The following is a 19,273-nucleotide window of genomic DNA, read 5'->3' as shown; positions in this document are numbered from 1 at the left end:
TTGCTGCGTCGAAGAAAAGCCTTGCAGCCCCCATTTACTTGTATATTAATTAAGATATATTAACTTATACAGTTAGCATATACAATAAAAGGCTTTTTTTGAAAATTTTGTTTTAACTACTACTTCATTGACCATTTGAAAAAAATTTCTAAAATATGCTTAGTTTTTCCGCCACTCCAATTGCGTAACCTTTTAAGCGGTTAACTTTTATGTGCTGGCTTATTGTTATTGTTATTCCACTATATTTGAATGCTTTGCATTCCGACTTCTGTGATTTTTTTGATTGTATAATTTTCCACTTACCTTGTGCGGCAAATACTTGGTAGAATTGTGATAGATAAGTGAGTATTGATAATCTGTCCGGTACTTCGTAGGTGGCCATATCGACTGCATCCAATAAAGCGGGTATTCCCAGATATTTCTCAGCGGTGGTAAATGCCAACTCATTATTGTAATATACATCGGCTTTGTTTAGTTTATCGAACTCACTGGAAATATATGAGAAAAAAGTATATTGTTAATGGAAAGATAGAAAAACAAAAAATATTTCATAATACATTTCATGTATTTTTCTGTTTCCACCAAAGACTTCACCCGTATCAATTTCACAATATTTGCAAAATAGGCAGTAGACGAAATTTGTTAGGGTTATTCGAAGTCTCATAAAATTTGCTCTTATTTAGAGTTAAAATTCATTACAGTCTCCCGAGAGAGTCTGACTTAAAGCAGCGTAAGATCTAAATTGTTCAAAATCACTTGGAAGTAAAAATGCACACATTCACAATTCAATAATAGCGAAAGATATGCCTAGAGATGAATTTCTTGACGCCAGAAATCAAGCTTTATGATATAAAAATAAATCAAGATTTATAAAAATAAAAATTGTACTAAAATTACTTCTCTATCCATTGGCGCAATTTTCCGCAATTTTTATATTTTTTGCAGTAGAGAAATATTGTAAAAAATAGGTATGAGGCTTTACAAGAGAGGGCAGTGAAAATTACGCAAATAAAAGATGTCGACTGCATTCCTTAGGATTCTGACACGACGTTTAGGATTTGCACAGGAAGTTGTTTGAACGGTTCTCAGAACAGTGCATTCTGTTTCTGGCACCTTATGACGTACTGATACCTGGAGTATCCTTTAGAAGAAACGATGTGGTTAGCTTTCCCACAAGAGAGTAGTGGATAAATACAGAAATTCTATTGGGAAGCTTGGTAAGAACTTTCCACACCGACGAGTTCAAAGCAGAAAATAGTACTGAAGTGGGATGGCATTTGGACAGTAACTTCATATGCCTTACTGCTTTAAATAGTTATATGGCAACAGTCTCTCAAACAGAAGTCTTCGAAGTACTTAAAGCAGTGTACTGAATAATTGGCGAAAGGTGGCGAGGACATAAGATCAAATCTGCAGTGACAGCCAAGCTACTCTAAAGACTTAAAAAAATACTCGCATCTCTTCAAAAATAGTCCTGGAACGTAAGATGAGACTGAACTCCGTTGCAAGATGAAATGAGCTTGACATTGTGATATTCAGGGCAAAGAACTATCTACTGAATTGATGAGCTGCGAGCCGCACGAGCCAATTTTAGGGTCAAGCATAGAGAAAATAGACAGGTACAACGGATTTTTCAATAAAAAGCTCATGAGTGCCGTTGGTGCAATACTCACAACTGAAAAATAACTAAATGTCCAAATATTTAATCAACTGAGATGTTTGTTCTCAGGCAGAGAAAGGGGGAGCTACGAGCACCGATACGATAAATTACTGAGCACAACATATGGTCGGCATCATCGATGATCCACTGTGTACATATATTTCGGAGAATGAAAATGATGCCCGATATTTTCTTTGCTGTCGTTCGACTTTCGCCAGACTTAAGTGGGACATTTACGTGACATTATTGGAACCATTTGGGTACACTGAGATTGTACGAGCATCATTTTCTTTGTTTCTACAAACTGTCAAGACTCTTAAAACAATCCTAGAACTTTGCAGGGGAGTAATTAGTTCACACCTCTCCATGCGCTCTCCGTATCTTTTAAATTCTCTCTCTAGGCTTTAAGTACAGTCGGAAACATTGTTTGGATGTTGGAAAAAAGTTCCGTCCACCCACATTTCCATTTCAAGCGTTAGCCAAAGTCTATTTGATTATCTTAGCAACGAAAATGATTTGTATACTGTGAAAAATATTTGTATGGTTTCGATCCCCTTCAAGTTAAAGCTTCACATGCAGTTTTATAGCCCATTTAATTTTAGTACTCGTATGAAAAAATGTGTAAGCTTAAAGCCGCTCAAAAACTGAAATGGTTGTTGAAAATTTTATTATTGCCTCTGTTGGGCGCTTTCTTTCATACGAAAAAACAAACAAACAAGTCGAGCATTCGTCCGCAAAAAAAGTTATTAAAAATTAAAGCGATTCTTGACCGATTTTAAACTTTAACTTTATATATTAAAATTGAGTGGGCCAAAACCTACATAGGCACTCAATATGTTAGGCATAGACATAGGTCTCAACGAATGGATAGAGAACATGCTTAAAACTAGAATAATCATCGGTGAAGTAGGCAGCAGCACGGTAAAACGCTCTGTTAACAGGGGAACCCCTCACGGAGCAGTCCTATCCCCTCTGATGTGGTTACTAGTCGCTAACAACATCCTTACCAAATTCAACCAAAGGGGAATTAAAGTAGTGCTTATGGTCTCAGGAATGTTTCCAGCCACAATCAGTGAGATTATGGAAGGAGCTCTGGTATTACTCAGCAATTGGGTCACGGACTGTGGTTTAAGTGTAAACCCGAGAAAAACTGAACTGATGCTATTCACCAGGAAAACCAAGGTACCAAACTTTAATCTCCCAAAACTAAACGGCGTCAGTCTCACGCTAACCCAACAGGCAAAATACCTAGGTGTTATCCCAGACCCCAAACTGAGCCGGAAGTCCAACGTAGAGTACAGGGTAAGATAATGTTGGGTAAAAAATGGGGTTCTCCAACCAAAAACTATCCAATTGGTCATATACAGCCATTGTTAGATCAATACTAACATATGCGACACTAGTTTGGTGGCCTGCAACAGAAAAGAAATACAACAAAACTAAGCTGAAGAAGATACAAAGAACCGCGTGTATCTTAACTACAGTAGCGCTTAGCACCAGTCCTACTGAAGCGCTCAATGTACTAACTCATCTGCTACCATTAGATTTACACATTACAACAATAGCTACTTGCAGCGCGGTGAGACTCAGAGACATAGGAAGGTGGACAACAAGGTCGTACGGTCACAGTAAGATCCTCCTACAGGGACCCTCGCTGCTCAAAAACAGATCAGACTACACAGTCCCCGACCTTAACTTCAAGAAAGGCGTTACGGTACGTTTACCACCGAGATCCGAATGGAGCAAAGGGAAGGTGATTGGAAGATACGATATCGAACTCTATACCGATGGTTCTAAGATGAACTGTGGTGTGGGAGCTGGCTTCCATTCGGAGCCGCTCAACCTATCTCTGTTAATTCGCCTTTCTGACTATGCCAGCGTGTTCCGATCAGAGAAGCATGCAAATCACTAAAACTCTACAAGGAAGTTGGTGCAAGAGTAGCTATCTTCTCAGACAGTCAAGCAGCTAAAAAGGCTTTGGACTCCAACTCCATTTCATCCAAATCAGTCTTACAGTGTAGAGATGAGCTGGAAGTGCTTAGTCATTGGCTTGAAATCACTGTGATATGGATTCCCGGTCACAGGAACATACGGGGTAATGAGAGAGCGGATGAGCTAGCAAGGAAAGGTTCGACACTAGACTTAGCAAAGGCGGTGGTAGTCTCCACCCCACTGAACACATTAAAAGCATTCATTGCTTCACACTATCATGCTTTAGCCGAAAGAAGATGGAAGCAACTAACTACAGGTATTACAACAAAAAACACATGGCCGTCATACAAAATCCAAAGGTCCAAATGATCTGTTAGGATGTTCTCGGCCAAACAACTCACGCATCACTGCAACCCTTACGGGCCGTTGGAGAGTAGGGGATCATGCAGCTAGACTCAACTTACACTTCAATCCCATTTGCAGAAGCTGTCAAGCGGAAGGGGCGAAGGAAAGTCTTTTCCACTACTTAGGGGAATGTCCAGGGCTATCTAGGGCACGACTTCGCTCCTTCGGTAAGCCTTTCTTACAGCAAATTAATGAGATCTCAGACATCGAGATAAAGAATTTGCTGCTATACTTGGACCTCACTAAATGGATTTGACTTAAAACAAAAAACTACGAGGACGGTGGTAGTAAAACGGTGCTGGTCACTAATTTGGATTATTTCAGTGGAAATACTCAATCACTTCAACAACAACAACAACATAGGCAGAAGTTTTCTAAAAATTATTATTAAAAATTCTCCGTTCAAAGCTTTTACTATAAGTTTTTAAAATTTGCGAAAAAGTTTGAAACCTCAACTTAAACGAGTTCAGTTATACAATGAACTATAATTTTATAATATAGATAATTAAAAAAAAATGTTTTCATGATAAATATTCCGAATATTGTAAAAAAATGAAGTGACTTCATTACGTGGCCACAAGCGTACTTATTTTTATTTTCATCCACTTAATTAAGCGTCTGCAACTTTTTTTGTCTGAAAAATATTTTCGGCTACTTTGAAGCTTTAATTATATATCATTTTTTTTTTTTTTTGGCTTGAGAATAAATGTCGGGCAATCAATTTTGGACCAAAAAATATAAAATTGGCAAAAAAAATATGGGCATTGAAAACAAATTATTTTGACCCGAAGTGGATGTCATTGGTAGTTGTTAATTATGAGCAGAAGTACCTATCCCACTAGTCTCTAAAAACATTTTGTCATAAGTCAATAAAAATATATGTAAATTTAATGCAAAATACCAATGCACATATGTTCACTAGTACATACACAAATAAATGGTATTTAGCTGCCATTTTCGGCACCTTTCAAATTATTAATTTTTTTGTTTTTTTTTTCGCCACCGAATGCAATTCATTTCAATTGACAACTTAAAATTTGTAGCAAATTTAATTTGTTTGTAAAAAATTTATCGTCACCTGCGGGACGCACAAAATTTCAACAAATTACCCGCGTTTCTATGTGTGTATGTATGTATTTACGTATGTTGATTTAAAAGCAACGCCAAAGTATCAAATCGATTGCAGCTGCCAGCCAAATACCCAAACGAACGACCAACCGGTAAAAGCTAGAACCGTAAAATACGCCAACTCGCAGGCGCAGCTGGTCGAACTGCTTTTTGATTAATCAAATAAAAAATGTGAATTCAATATGGAAATATTAGCAAAAAGAAAAATTACCTCAGCTAAATCAAAAATGTCAGAGATCAGCGATTTGCTTGTACACACACACACACACATACACACACGTGCGTACCTACATAGGCATAGCTGAAGTCAAAAAGACCTTGACAAGGCTGTTTGCTATACGAATTTGTAGATTTAAATTTTGGAATAACACTCGTAAATACCAGTACAGCCGATGTCTAACCATTACTGATCAGCGCTGCTAGTCATCAATTGGAGTGGTAGTTGCCGAAAATGGATATTCGAGCATAAAATTAAATTTTTATTTGAGAGTTGCAGTGCTTTTGAGTTTAAAACAAATCAGCGAACCATGCGGGGAGTACCAATGGACAAGCAGTTCTTCAGTAGTAAGTCAATTGATTAGTGTAGGCAAACTCTAAGCTGTTTGGTACATTTTAAGTAGTCGAAGTGCTGTAACCCTCCACAATTGGCGTTATCCGCAAATGAAATGATTAATTTCCTCTCGATTTTAAGTTGCACCGTTTCGATTATTATATTTTGTTTTTCTTTGTTTTACTTGCAGTGCTTTATAATTACAACTAACCGGAAATAATAACTCATACACAATAGAGTTCGCTGGCGAATGAGAGAAATAAACACCCGAAACGGTGAAGCCGGTTGTACGTTCGATGAAATTCACACAAATTACAAGGTGATTTTCGAGTACTTACATACCAAATGTACCTTGTGTGCAAAAAGTGACCGATCTGAATTATACTAATACAACTACGAGAATGCGATTGTATCGAAACCACGAAGGGTACAGAGAGTTCAAAGCGGGCCGCACTCGGGTTGATGATTTGTCTGGTTTCGATCATCAAGCCACACCCCTGGGACTAACGAAAGCGTGGAGAATGCTTAGGAAATTTTACATGAAGGACGTATGGGTAGGATGGAGATAGCATACAATATGCTCGCACGCTCGCAAAGTATGAGCGTTTTGTAATATTATTACGTTTTGGGAATGAGCTGGATGAAGGAATGAACAGAATTAGATCTCTTGAGTTTATCGCTGAAATAAGATCTCTTAAAGCCTAGGCTATCAGACAACTGAGCATTTGGGCTAGCGTCGTGCTCCAAAACGAATCGTGGAGGGACACTCAAGCTTTAAACTTTTTGGAAAATAAAGCACTTTGGATGGGTGTCAATTTTAAATTTTGTATGGAGTCGTTAGCCGATTTTTTTGACTATGATTTTTTGACTTAGTATAGGTGGGCAATCATATACGATATGTTTTGGGTCATTCTCAGCCAAACCACAAAATTTGCCGTTCCTTCCCTTGATTAGTCCCGTCTTACCAATATAGTGTAATATCTTAACCAGGACTAACTTGTCAGGTAGCTCAATCGGTTGGTTGTAGAAGTCGTTCAGTAGACTTTCGAGTAGAGTTGGCAGCACTCTTTTGCTTGTCTCTTCCCCTTGACTTTCACCAGAGGGAGAGGCAAAGAGAGCTTTCTCCCCTCTTCTTAATGGTTCTGAAGTATAAATCCCAGTTAAGCTATAGAGGTTATCCACATGACCGTCGCGAACGATCCATGAATTCATATGCCAGCATTTTTATCGGTATCATTCGCCAGTGTGCGACAAACTGAGATTTCTACTAGTCCCATCTTCTTAATAATTCTGCTGTATAACTCTTGAATGCTCGTTCGAAGGACTATGGACTACGCAATCGCCATTGGGTCTCACGTTTTGTAATACCGTCAGCTCTTTCGCTGCTGTCAAATCCTTCTTGCCTCGAGGTGAAGCACGTGTTATGCCGAGAGTGTGCATTAATGTCGATAAAAAAAAGTATTTCTTTGGTCCAAAATGTTGTCGAAGGCATTATTGTCGGTAAAGAGATAGTCAATCGACATCGAAATTGATCAACAATCATTTGAATAGTGTTTCTCAAATGATCAAAAATCATAATTCATTAAAAAGTTCATCAAAAATCAAGGATTGGTTGATCTTTTTTTTTGTGTTTTTTTTTTGTAGTCAACTCTGACAACAACTTACGCTAAGGTAAACAATAAATTATACGCACTCAATAAGCATTGTTTTTATTGCCGCAGAAGAGTGTATGAGTACATAGAAAGTGGGCCGGTTTGGAGAACCAGTGCTTAGACAGTCCATGCACCGACTCACAAATCTTATCTTGGAAGTGACTATTTGACCAGAAACAAGCCTCGTATTCACCAGATATGACCCCTTGTGGCTTTGTTCTGTTCCCAAAACTCCTCGTTTCTCCTTTTGGTAAAACGTTTTGATATTGATTTGTTTGAAACGATAAAGGGAATAACTCGGAAAAGCGGCTAAAGTTCAAAGATAAACTCCAAACTCGATTTTTGGGAAATGTTTTGAAGATTAGAACAAGTTTAGAATAAAATTACTGGTTACAATGGAGATTACTTTAAAGGCAGTAAAATAAATTTCCATGAATGATTGAATCAATTCCGTTTTATTGGCAAATTCGTGGTACTTTTTGCACAGACGTTTCGTGTGGCATATAAAAATAATCAGCGCCAAGCGCACGTAATGACTATAATAGCAAACAGCAGCTAAAACAATACTTATAAGTAAAATTACAGAAAATGAATTCGAAATTTTATGACAGATAATGACAAGCAATGCGAACAAAGGCAAATTATTCTTAATTGCAGTATAAAATGACGCAATGGAGAATATTTTGTCACACGATTTGGTTTAGTGTCAGCGGGTTTTGTATTTTCAAATAGCACACCGCAGCTTGGCGATTAGTGTGGGAGAATTGCTTATGATTATTTCGAAAGTCAAGTAAAGATAGGCATAAGCAACAAAAAAGATGTTACTCTGAAGGAAAACTAATTTTTTATAAATTTCTTATACAAAAAGTAGGCTTATTTTTCAGATCCTAACAGAGGGCCCAGCTACAAAGTGTTCTAGTTAATATAAAACAAACCAACCTAAAGCATTTTTTGTCTAACATAAAACGTTTCCTATTTTCCCAAACAAAACGAATTTCAAACCATACTTGGTTTTCGTCAACAATCTGATATGTGTCAATAATTTCCTTGCTAAAAACAAAGCTGCATGCTGGGCTGTTATATAAAATATTTGTAATAATTTTGTAAAATTATATGAGTCCCTATTTGTATAATAAAACAATCCTTTATGAAACCAAACTTGCGAACATAATCAGAAATTTGAATTATTGAATTGCATAATACTATATTTCTTCTTTTTCCAATTAATTTAATTTTATTTTTAATTAATTGTATTTTATTTTTTTCTTTATAATAACGCTCGCACCTAAACAGGCGGAAGGTTTTGTAATATTCAAAGTAGGAAGTAGTTCGGCTAACGGCATAACGAAAATTTTCCTCAAAAAGTAATGGAAAAGGTTCTTACAACGTTCAGAAATGAATTTTCCTTCGAATCCCACGTATATTTGCCGAAATATTCTATACCTAAGAGCATTTGAATTTGTAGTTTTATTAATTTTTTTAATTACATTTTTTTTAAATTCTTCTTGAAGATAGATTATTAAAAAATTAATGGGGTATCTTACACTATATTTAATAATTTTAAATATTCAATATTTAAAATGTCTTTTGTGGACTATATTTTTTATTTTTCTTTTATAAAATTTTTCTTAACATAAAAGGCATTTTTTTAGAAGTATATTCAACGGTTCTTGCATTATGACATATATTTTAAATTTTTAAAATGTTTTTTAAAAAAGTGTTTTTCACTATATTTGCAATTTTTTATAAGTTCGTCAATATTTAAAATGCCCATTTTGTACTATATTTATTCCTTTTTCAAGATTTTAAAACATTTTTTTATAAAATTTGTTTTAATTTAAACGCATTTCTTTACAAACTTTAGAAATAATAGGTAATAATCAGGTATTTTGCAGGCTAAGCTGCTCCTTTGTCTTTTTCTTATTTATTTGCGGCCATAGTAACGTAGCTGTTACGCATGTGCCTTCATATCCTCATGGCCTATTGGCTTCTTGTATAATGTTGGTTTTAGTTATTAGTTTGCTCGCAGCCCTAGGTACTCCAATGGTACTTCTATCACTAAGCAGTTGAAGAGTAGACCTTTCTGGCTAGCTCAGAGGCTTTACAATTTCCCTCAATATCTCTCTCTGCCCCGGAACCCAAATAAGGCTAACCTTGAATACGACACTTATATCATTTAGGGTTGTCCGGCATTTCTGCGCAACCTTTGATCTTAGTATAGCTGCATTCATTTATTTAATGGCTATCCGAGAATATATTTACAGTCGTTTTTGTTGCGGCATGCGTACGTAGGCACTTCTTTTATAGCTAGAACTTCTGCCTAATAGTCTGGCAGTCTATTTCCTACTCCATAGCCAACTCTATCGTCTAGCTTGGAACCATCTATATATAAATTTAATCATAGCCCTTTACCTTGGTGTTTGCCACTTTTGACGGTATGCTCGTCTTGAAAAGTCTGTCGAGCGTGACTCTAGGAAGAGAGGAGTCCATTTCTTGTTTGTGAGTATTTACAGTATGCAAAATAGAGGCGTGCTTGCCCATGTTTTTTTTTTATTTATTTTATTGAAGAAATTTTTCATCGGATTTTTTCATAGTTAAATTATTTTGCTCTAGACTTATTTTTTCTAAATTTTTAAGAACGTTTTAATAAAATTTCTCTAAATTTTGTAATCAATTTCTTTTAGAATTTTTCAATATTTAAAATATGTAGATATTTATTTATTTTATTTTTTAAGAAATTTTTTTATAATTTTTTTTTAAATTTGAATGGCATTTTTGTGAAAAGAATTCTTAATAAATAAATCAATAATAAATGAAGTTGTTGCATTATAATTTGTATTTTTACTAAATGCTTTGGTTTTATTTAATTTTTCATTATTTAAAGTGTCTTTTTCGAAGAAAGATAATTTAAAAATGCCTAGAATATTTTGCACTAGAATTAAGTATTTTTTTTTTTAATTTTTGGAAGACATATTTTTATTGAATTTTTCATTATTTAAAGTGTCCTTTTAGTTACAATTATTTCTTTTTTTATATTTTGAAAGAATTTGTTTTGTAAAATTTTTCCTAAATTTTGAGAAAAACTATTAGGTTATCTTGCATTATAATTTGTATTTTTATTTGTTTATTATTTCAACTTTAAAAAAATTTTTATTTTTTTTTATTTTTCATTATTCAAAATCTCCTTTTTCCAAGAGAGATCATTTAATAATTAGAGGGCTATTTTGTCCCATAGCTTAAATAAAAATTCAAAAAAATATGCATAAAAATTCTCAATTTTTAAAGGGGAACACCACTGTGATTTTTCAAAAAAATAGTTTTTTTTTGCATTTTCTTAAAGTAGATAAATTCAAATATAAGTAAAAAAAAGTTTAAATTAAAATCTTGAAAATTGACGAAGTTATACGCAATACAATAAGCAGGTAGTGAGTTACAACGGCCAATGAAAACTTTAAACGGGTTTTTCTCAAAACGAGTTTTCTGAACACGGTGCCCTCGATTTCTCGAAGACTTATGAACCGATTTTAATTTTTTTTTATTTTTGTACATGTATTGGCTGCAGTCGTACATAGCCGTTTTTAAGGATTCCAAAAATTAATATTTTTTCAAGCCTTTCGAAAACAAAAAAAGGGCAAAAACACAAACGCATTTTTCAAACCTGCACCATTTTGTCAAAAAAAAAACAAAGGCGCCACGTACCACGATAGCCATTGATGTATGGATTGAGAATTTTTTTGGTTTTTTGCTTTCAGATGATTTTTCACCGCTGTATCGTGGCCACCAAGGTGCATCAGTTTTTTATAATGTCATTGCATTAATATTAATAACAATTGTAATTTTTAATATTTTTTAACAAAAATTTGTGTCAGTATAGTTAAATATATCGCACTTGTTACGTTAAAGCGTAACAACTCAAAATTTCCAAATTTTAGTTTTTTGCAAGAAAACAATGTACAGTGGTCATCTCTACCCACTATAAAAATCGTTCAGTGGTTTGTCTAGTCTTTCGTAAAAAAAAGCGTTATGACTCTCTCTTTGTTTTCAGAATGACTTCTTTTGTCTCAACTAAAGAGTTACATTTTTAGTTGTCTCCAAGTGTTTGAACAAATTTATGTCACATAAAGTGTAACATTTTGAATTGTGCCTGTTTGCAACCAAACGGTTTGTTTAAGTTTGTTTAAGTTACGTGTTATTTTTTCAGTTAAACAGAGACAACTCAAAATAACACCACTAAGTGTATAAAAAAATTTCAGGAAAAGAGTAACAACTCAAAAATTTGTTATTTTAGCGCAACTACTAAACAAATAAGAATGAAACAACCGTTATATTGTTTTTAATGATATTTTCGTGCAATTATATTACATATTTTTTTCTTTGTAATATATTATTAATATTTACGGAAACAATTTTTCGTCTCTACTGAAAATGTTCAGATTTTGAGTTGTTACGCTTTAACGTAACAAGTGCGATATGTTAAATAAATTAAAATTGGTTCGATCCTCAAATAATCATCCCTACTTATAAAAAAAAAATTAATGAAAATCACTTAATTTACACGCGTTCACAGTGGTGTTCCCTCTTAATATTTTCAAGAATATTTTTCATAGAATTTTTTAGTATTGAAATGGTCCCCAAATATTGTTTAAATTTTTTAGAATTTTTTTTTAATGCTTTTTAAATTTTGTAATAATCTTTCTTTAGAATTCTTCAATATTTAAAATGTACTTTATCTATATCGTACTTTATATGTTCATGTATGTATATTTTTAATAAATCTTATTTAATTTTTTAAAATGTTTTTGTTTTATAAAATTTTTCTTGTTTGTTTTAGAAAAAAAGAGCACTTAAAAATCAAAGTTTTGAATATTTTAATTTTTTTATATAAATGGTCCCTTTGGCAATATAGTTATTCCTTATTTAAATTTTTAAGAATATTTCTAAATTTTGTACAATAGTAATTATGTTTTAGAAGTTTTCAATATCTAAAGCCTTCATTATCCTTATCGCACTATACTACATATGTATCTTTTTTTTAATTTTTTAAAATATTAAAACGAGCGTTTAAAAATCTAATTTTTCTATATTTGATTTTTTTATACAGTTTTTCTAAATTTTGTAAAATTTATTTAAGAATTTTGTAATATTTAAAAAGTACTTTATCTATACTGCCCTATACGAGTATATATCTATATATAGGGTGGGCCATGTAAAATTTGCTTTTTGAATCGCCTATAAATATAAATAAAAAAAAACTAATCAACATTTTTTCAAACTTTTTTTTTTTATTTCGAAGATTGAACACTGTCATTTATGAGTGAAAAATAATATCTTTCAAATGACTGCCACGACTGGCTTTACAGTAGGCCATTCGATCAACCCAATTTTTAGCACATTTTCGATTGTTTGGGCTCCAATTTCATAAATATCAACTTCGATTTCGTGTTTTAAAGCATCAATCGTCTCTGGATGGTTCGCATAGCATTTGTGCTTAACGGCTCCCCACAAAAAATAGTCCAACGGGCTTAAATCACAGCTCCGAGGCGGCCAATTGATATCGGAATTTCGGCTGATTATTGGGTTTTCAAAAACGGTAGCCAAAAGTTCGAGTGTAACTTTGGCAGTGTGACAAGTTGCACCGTCCTGTTGAAACCAAATGTCGTCCATGTCATCCTCTTCAATTTTTGGAAACAACTCGTTGTGCATGTCACGGCAACGCTCGCCATTTACTGTAACCGCAGCTCCTCGCTCATTTTCCAAAAAAAATGGCCCGATGATGCCGCCAGACCGAAAACCGCACCAAACAGTGACTCGTTGTGGATGCATTTGCTTCTCTACAGTAACGTGTGGATTTTCTGAGCCCTAAATCCGACAATTTTTCTTATTGACGTAGCCACCGATGTAAAAATCAGAAAAGAAGAAGAAGACTCACCAATTTGGAAATAGGTTTTCAATATTTCCCAATTTTGTTCAGGCCTACAGCGTCCCATTTCGTAAATGTCAAACCTTTGATTTTCGTAAATGTCAAACGCTATATGGCCCTCTTGTTTTGAAGTTTTTAAAAAGCTTTATTTTATAACAATTTTAAATTTTTTGTGCATTTAAAATCAAAAGCGTATCTTCCACTCTAATTCTTAATTTTTGAGAAATGTTTTGATAAAATGCTTACAATTTTAAAATCAAGGAGGTACCCATTTTATAGTTGAGCTAATGGGTACTGCATATTCGGGCAAACACTGCTCCATAGGCATTTAAATTCCCAAACGACAGCAAGGTTTTATATAGTTTCCTACTTTTTTTGTTTGTTTTGTATGCAATTTGTATGATGTGACCTAGAGAAGAACATGTTCTTGAGCTATAATCCTAAGCAGTGAAACAAAAACGTTCAAAAAGTTACACCCGACTTTCAAGTCGTATATACGTGCGTGTGTGTATGTGCCGCACAAAAATCTAAACAAAACTCGACTTTTTGTATTTTTATGACAGTTGGAAAATGCCGCTACAAAACAAAAAAACGGCAAAGTAAGGAGACTTTGTAATAAAAACTGGTACCAGTGTTGTTATTATAATTATTATTGTTTTGGATATAGCTGCCGGCAACTCGTCTACCGGCTTTTGTTGTCAAATCACATACAAATAGACAAATAGTGGAATTAAACAACTAAAGCTTCTGCTACTTCTATCTTGATGCGACTCATAAAGCCGCTCGCTCGTACGGCTATAAAAAATAATAAAAAGCAAAAAATAAAAACACTACTACTTTTTCCCCACATGTGGGCTCACACATAGTGATTTTTATTTCAAAAGCCTTTCTAACTACTAATTTCGTATGCATTGCGTGCTGTCAACTCGGTTGTGATTGCGTGAGTGCATGTGTATGCGCGTGTTTGGTCTTTAGCGAACAGAGGTTCTTTGACCTTTAGACAAATTTTGTCACTGCTGGAAGTAGGTTTATACTTTTTTACAATTTTATGTATGCAAATAGAGGTACCCTGCCGACAAAATCTGATCTTTTCAGAAATAAAACTTATTTCCGCTATTTGGAACATTTTTTATAGTGAAGTGAATTTGGAGAGAGACTAGAATCAATTTGTCAGTCCAACAACTGTACCTTGTGAAAAGTGTGGAGATGATAGAATAATAGATGATATCTTCAATATTAACTCCTCACCCAGCAGAAGCTATCGAAGTGAAACGAAGTATGCAACTGAATATAGAAAAGCTTTGAACGATCTGGCCACGATTATACCACAAGCGATGTATAGGCTACTGGTTACAGGAGTTTACAAGAGTGCAAGAGTTTGCAAAGAAAGGGACTGAAAAATAGCCGATGAACTCAGCTCGAAATACGGGCAGAGCTCCATATTCTTCTCCCAAATACTGGTTTGGACTGGCTCTCATTGAAAGGGCGAATTAGAGTGAAGTCATGGAACCTGCTTGTAAAGTAACTAAGCAAATCAAAATGGATTTAAGTGGCTAATACACCTCGATAGTATTTCCATATCGGCAATGCTTGGAGTAAGAAGTGGATACTGTGTAATAAGGATATACAAAAATAAGATGGGATTCCCCTTAAACAATTTTTAACCCAGTTGCAGTGGGGAGGTGAAAATAGAGATTGCAGGCGCTGTCTCACACTTCTCTGTTTCTATTTTTGGCACAACTACTACTTAAATCATATTGAATGACGAATTTTAACTCGGTAAACATAAGACGCTTCATTGAGTGCTTTCGGGGACATTAAACTGCACGGGACGGTAAGGAAAAGGCGAATTTAAGAAAAGTACGCAGTTAAGCAACAGACTAAAAGTGTGTCTCTACAACATTGTGGCGTACGGCAGCCACCTTAATCTGACCTATAATAAGTTAACCTAACATAGTAACTTAGACAGATCAGCTGCTAGCTAGCCTTCTTCTTTTAATCTATACAATCACACTTTTCTCCGGCGAGTCGTAAGAAGAGAGCTGATGCCTCAAAGTACTTGAGGTAGCTCGCAAAGCTACATGAGAGTATTTTCCCCTGCTCTCTGCAACTCGCGTGTAGCTCCTTAAATAAGAGCGGGCAGAGCCTAAGAGCGGATACCGCAAAGTACGCGTATTTTTCCTCTGCTCTCTGCAGCTCACGCCATTGGGTAGCTCCTTACATAAGAGCCGGCAGAGACTATTAACAAAATGTAAAACACGTATTTTTTTATTTTTTCTTAGGCCTTCCAAAAGCAAGAAAAAAGTAGCTTAGAAGGAAATTCGGTACCGAAACGACAAGGGGACACAATAAGCGGCTGATTTATGCCACATTGTTGCAAAAGCAATCGTCCTAGAGAGAATGCATGAGATCGCTCTTAGGAATTAGTTCTCCAGTTGCCGTAAACCGGTACTCGAAGAGTCGCTAACAATCCGATAATTCAACATTAATCTAAGAAAACTATCTCATTTGGATCCGATCCAACGTTCAGGCAAAAATAACAAGGGAATTAAGCTCACAGTTGTGTTATTGAACTGTATAAGTAGATGCAGCTCATTTTGCGGATACTATTTTAGAGAGAAACTCGAACAATCTGCAGCTCGAGCATCTGCAATACGCGGTAATTATGAGCATAGAAAAGTAGAAGGGTGTATTGGCATATTCTATAATACCCCAGAGCAACTACGATTTATGAAACGAATTCATGGAAGGAATTAAAAGTTCGAAATTTTTAGTAGTGATTCCACGTTCATTAATACTCTGCCACATCGTCTTCAGTCCATTTCCTGCTGGGTAAATATTTGTAGTTCGCTTGTATAGTTTATTGTCTGCTGTTGTGTTTTAGTATACTAATATATGCCAAAAATTATATACGAGGGTCGCCCTTTATATTTTGCGCCTCAGCAGAACTGCGTGTGATGAGCTGTAGTTCGGTATTTTTATCGAAAAGTTTGATATGTTTTAGCATAAACTTACATATAAGGAGCTTTATTCTTTCTCTTTTTTTCCAGTGAGTTGAAAAATTCACCTCGCCCAAAAGATGGAATTAACTCGTAAGAATTTTCGTGCGATGATTTATTACGATTTTCGAGGCGAAATATGGAGAGAGGAGCGCATCGTTCAATCGTTCGACTTGGCGTTGAAGCACGACACCTATCTTTTGATATCGAGGTGTGCTCAATTAATCAAAGAGGGACTCGTGTCGATTGGCGTAAAGAAATGTTGAAGAAATTGAGCCGCGGTGGTTCAAAGCACGTCTAATCGTATGACATCGTTACAGATGATGAATCTTGGATCTATGCATAACAGCCGTGCATGAAACAGCAGTCCACAATATAGGTTTTTCAAGACGAGCTTCATCCAACAAAAATTGTTTGCGGAAGAAGCACCTCAAAGCAAATTACAGCAATTTTTTCGCCAAATCATATCTCTATCATATCAACTCAATGACTAAAGAAACCTAAAACTCTTTTCTGACTAAAGAAACTTAAAACTCAATTCTGTGTGGCACACAACTTAAACCAACCGCCGAAGATGAATGATCTTTCACCAATACAATTAGAACTCTCACGTATCGGCTTACACAAGAGAGACTATTTGAGCACTCAAAAGATCGAATCAATAGGTCATCTGCCTTACAGTCCTCATTTAACGCCTAATGATTTCTTTTTCTTCCCAAACATGGATAAATAAAATGCGAGGCCAACGTTGCTCAACACCTGAAGAAGCTGTTTGTTTTGGCGGTTATTGTGTTTTCATTATTGGGCGCAAACATAAAAGATAACCCACGTATTTACTATACTATTGTAGACGATTGCCTGCCCGTTATTATTATGTCAATACCTAATCTTATTAAGCCAATTCAAACCGGGACAAAGTTCGTATCTTCGATACCTTTCTAACTTTTATTTCTCTAATCGTTCAGTCGTTAAAGTGATGCTGACATGAGTTTTAAATTACAGATTTTATGTATTTTAAACGCAATTTGTTTAACTATTTATAAGCTGAAACTCTTTAATAACTTACTCTAGTTTCAAAGGAACTGCTAAAAATAAAAATAAAAATCAACAATTCTTCTTCCCATACACATTTGTAAGAATACAGGTTTTCCAAGAATGATAGAAAGAAGATTGCGCCCATCAGAGAGTGCGTGACGTCACTTTTTTCCGAGTTCTTCGCAATAAATTTAGTGCTTTTTTATACTGAAAATGCGAAAATTTTGAAGTTTCGTCTTCGTTTCTTTTTTTGTAATTTAAAGCTACCGAAACTTTAAGTTAAAAAAAACTGTATTATTATACAAAAGAAGGGTAAAAAAGGCCACTCTTAGAAGATTTTAGTGCTAATGAAAACTAGTTGGTTCTTTTAAAATTTGATATTTTGAAAATGTGAATTAAATCAAGAGGTGTAATCATTGTAAAAATAAACCACAAAATTGCAGAAAATACTAAAGAAACCATACTGACATTTTTACAAAAAGAGTACCTTATCTAGTTACATAACCTCAAATTTAGCAAATAAGTCGTTCCCTTAACAAAAGAGTCTCGCTTAACAAAAAAAACTCATAAAATAAATTTTACCTAAGCATAACACATTTATTTAAAAAAACGCACACTCTGAAGACAATTTGTCACGCATACAAAGTTCTTTAAGTGATTCAATAAAAACTTGGTGTTTTATTTTCTTTAAATGGGCATTTTAGTGCGTTTTCATATCCAAAGCGAGGCAACACTGCAGTAGCGAGAGAGAGATTTGGCTGCCGAAAGCAGAAGAACACCAACAACACCGTCAATCGCGGGCAATGCCGCCAGATGTTAAAAACAAGTAAAGCTAAATAAAACTAGGTTAATTATTTAACTAATTATTAAAAATGTATACTTTACAAAATTATAAACATTACATTTTAATTAGAACAGGTTAGAAAAATGTCATAAAAAAAGAACTAAAACTTCGAGACTAAATAACAAAAAAAATGCTAAATCAAGTTACGAAAATGGTAATCTGGCCATACTGGTGCTAAAATCACGTAACTCGTTTTCAAATTCGCTGAGAGCAAAGTAACGGGACCGCGATAGGCGCCATCTCATTATTCTTTCCATCATGACAGGTTTTCGTATTTACATATTTTTCCATGTGTTGTTCCAAAAATGTAAAGCAAGTAGCTCAGTTGCTATAAAAAAAATTCACAAAATCTCATCTCTCTTGAAGCGAATTGCTAAACTACGATGTCTGTGTACGAGGGTGGGTCTAAACATACTCCCTTACAAAATTATGGCACCACCACATATTAGGCCTCTTCTTTTCGCCAAGCGTTAACTAGCGGCGAATAGATGAAGCAACTGGCGGCAAATTTTGCTCGATAATTTTGTTGTTGCTTTCACATACACATTTTTCGAGATATAATGAAAGTGCTAAACCATAAAATTTTGTATTTTATTTATTATATTAAAATGAGTTTGCATTAAACTTACATTAGATCTGGGCGGAAATGATGTATCATAGCGCAAAATGCCAAACCATCTCGCCATGATGTGGTCATATTATCGATTTTGACACCTGGGTAACCCTCCGTCATACGTCGGCACCATAACTCCAAAGCTTTTGTACCACGTCGTTCGGCCATTTTCGCTGTGTTTTTACAGTAGTTTTTTATACGGATTTGTAGTGATTTTAAAGTTTATTTTATTTTTTTTTTAATTCAGTTAAAGATTTTGCGCACCGTGTCAGCACTTTCGGAGAAACTGCAATTAAAGATAAAATGTGGAAAATGATGTTTAGTGCGATTGTAATAATTTTACTCTTTCAATAGATATTTAAGCTATACACAAATTGACAGGGGGAAGTACAAAATACAAATACATACAAATTATAAGTACTCAAGTGCAAATGCAAATATGATAAATATTGATGAAATAGAGGGAATGTATGCCAAAATACAACTTTCTTCAAAGTTAATTATTGTATGCAAACCCTTTTAGGTTGTTCAATAT

The 19,273-nt window shown here is 34.6% G+C and overlaps 1 protein-coding gene across 1 annotated transcript in view; it reads right to left on the bottom strand.

Moving 5' to 3' along the window:
• The window catches only part of LOC128857533 (MICAL-like protein 2), an 87,612-nt gene extending 68,706 nt beyond the window's left edge, over nt 1-18,906 (bottom strand). The window contains exons 1-2 of the mRNA XM_054093284.1: nt 18,755-18,906; nt 304-488 (exon numbers count right to left, since the gene is read on the bottom strand). Of these exons, the coding sequence (XP_053949259.1) occupies nt 304-488; nt 18,755-18,906 (337 nt within the window). The remainder of the gene's footprint in view (nt 1-303; nt 489-18,754) is intronic.
• Nucleotides 18,907-19,273: the final 367 nt, after the last annotated feature.

This window comes from Anastrepha ludens, chromosome 3, assembly GCF_028408465.1.
Source record: "Anastrepha ludens isolate Willacy chromosome 3, idAnaLude1.1, whole genome shotgun sequence".
Lineage (NCBI taxonomy): Eukaryota > Metazoa > Arthropoda > Insecta > Diptera > Tephritidae > Anastrepha > Anastrepha ludens.
This window is presented reverse-complemented; position numbering and strand designations above follow the sequence as displayed.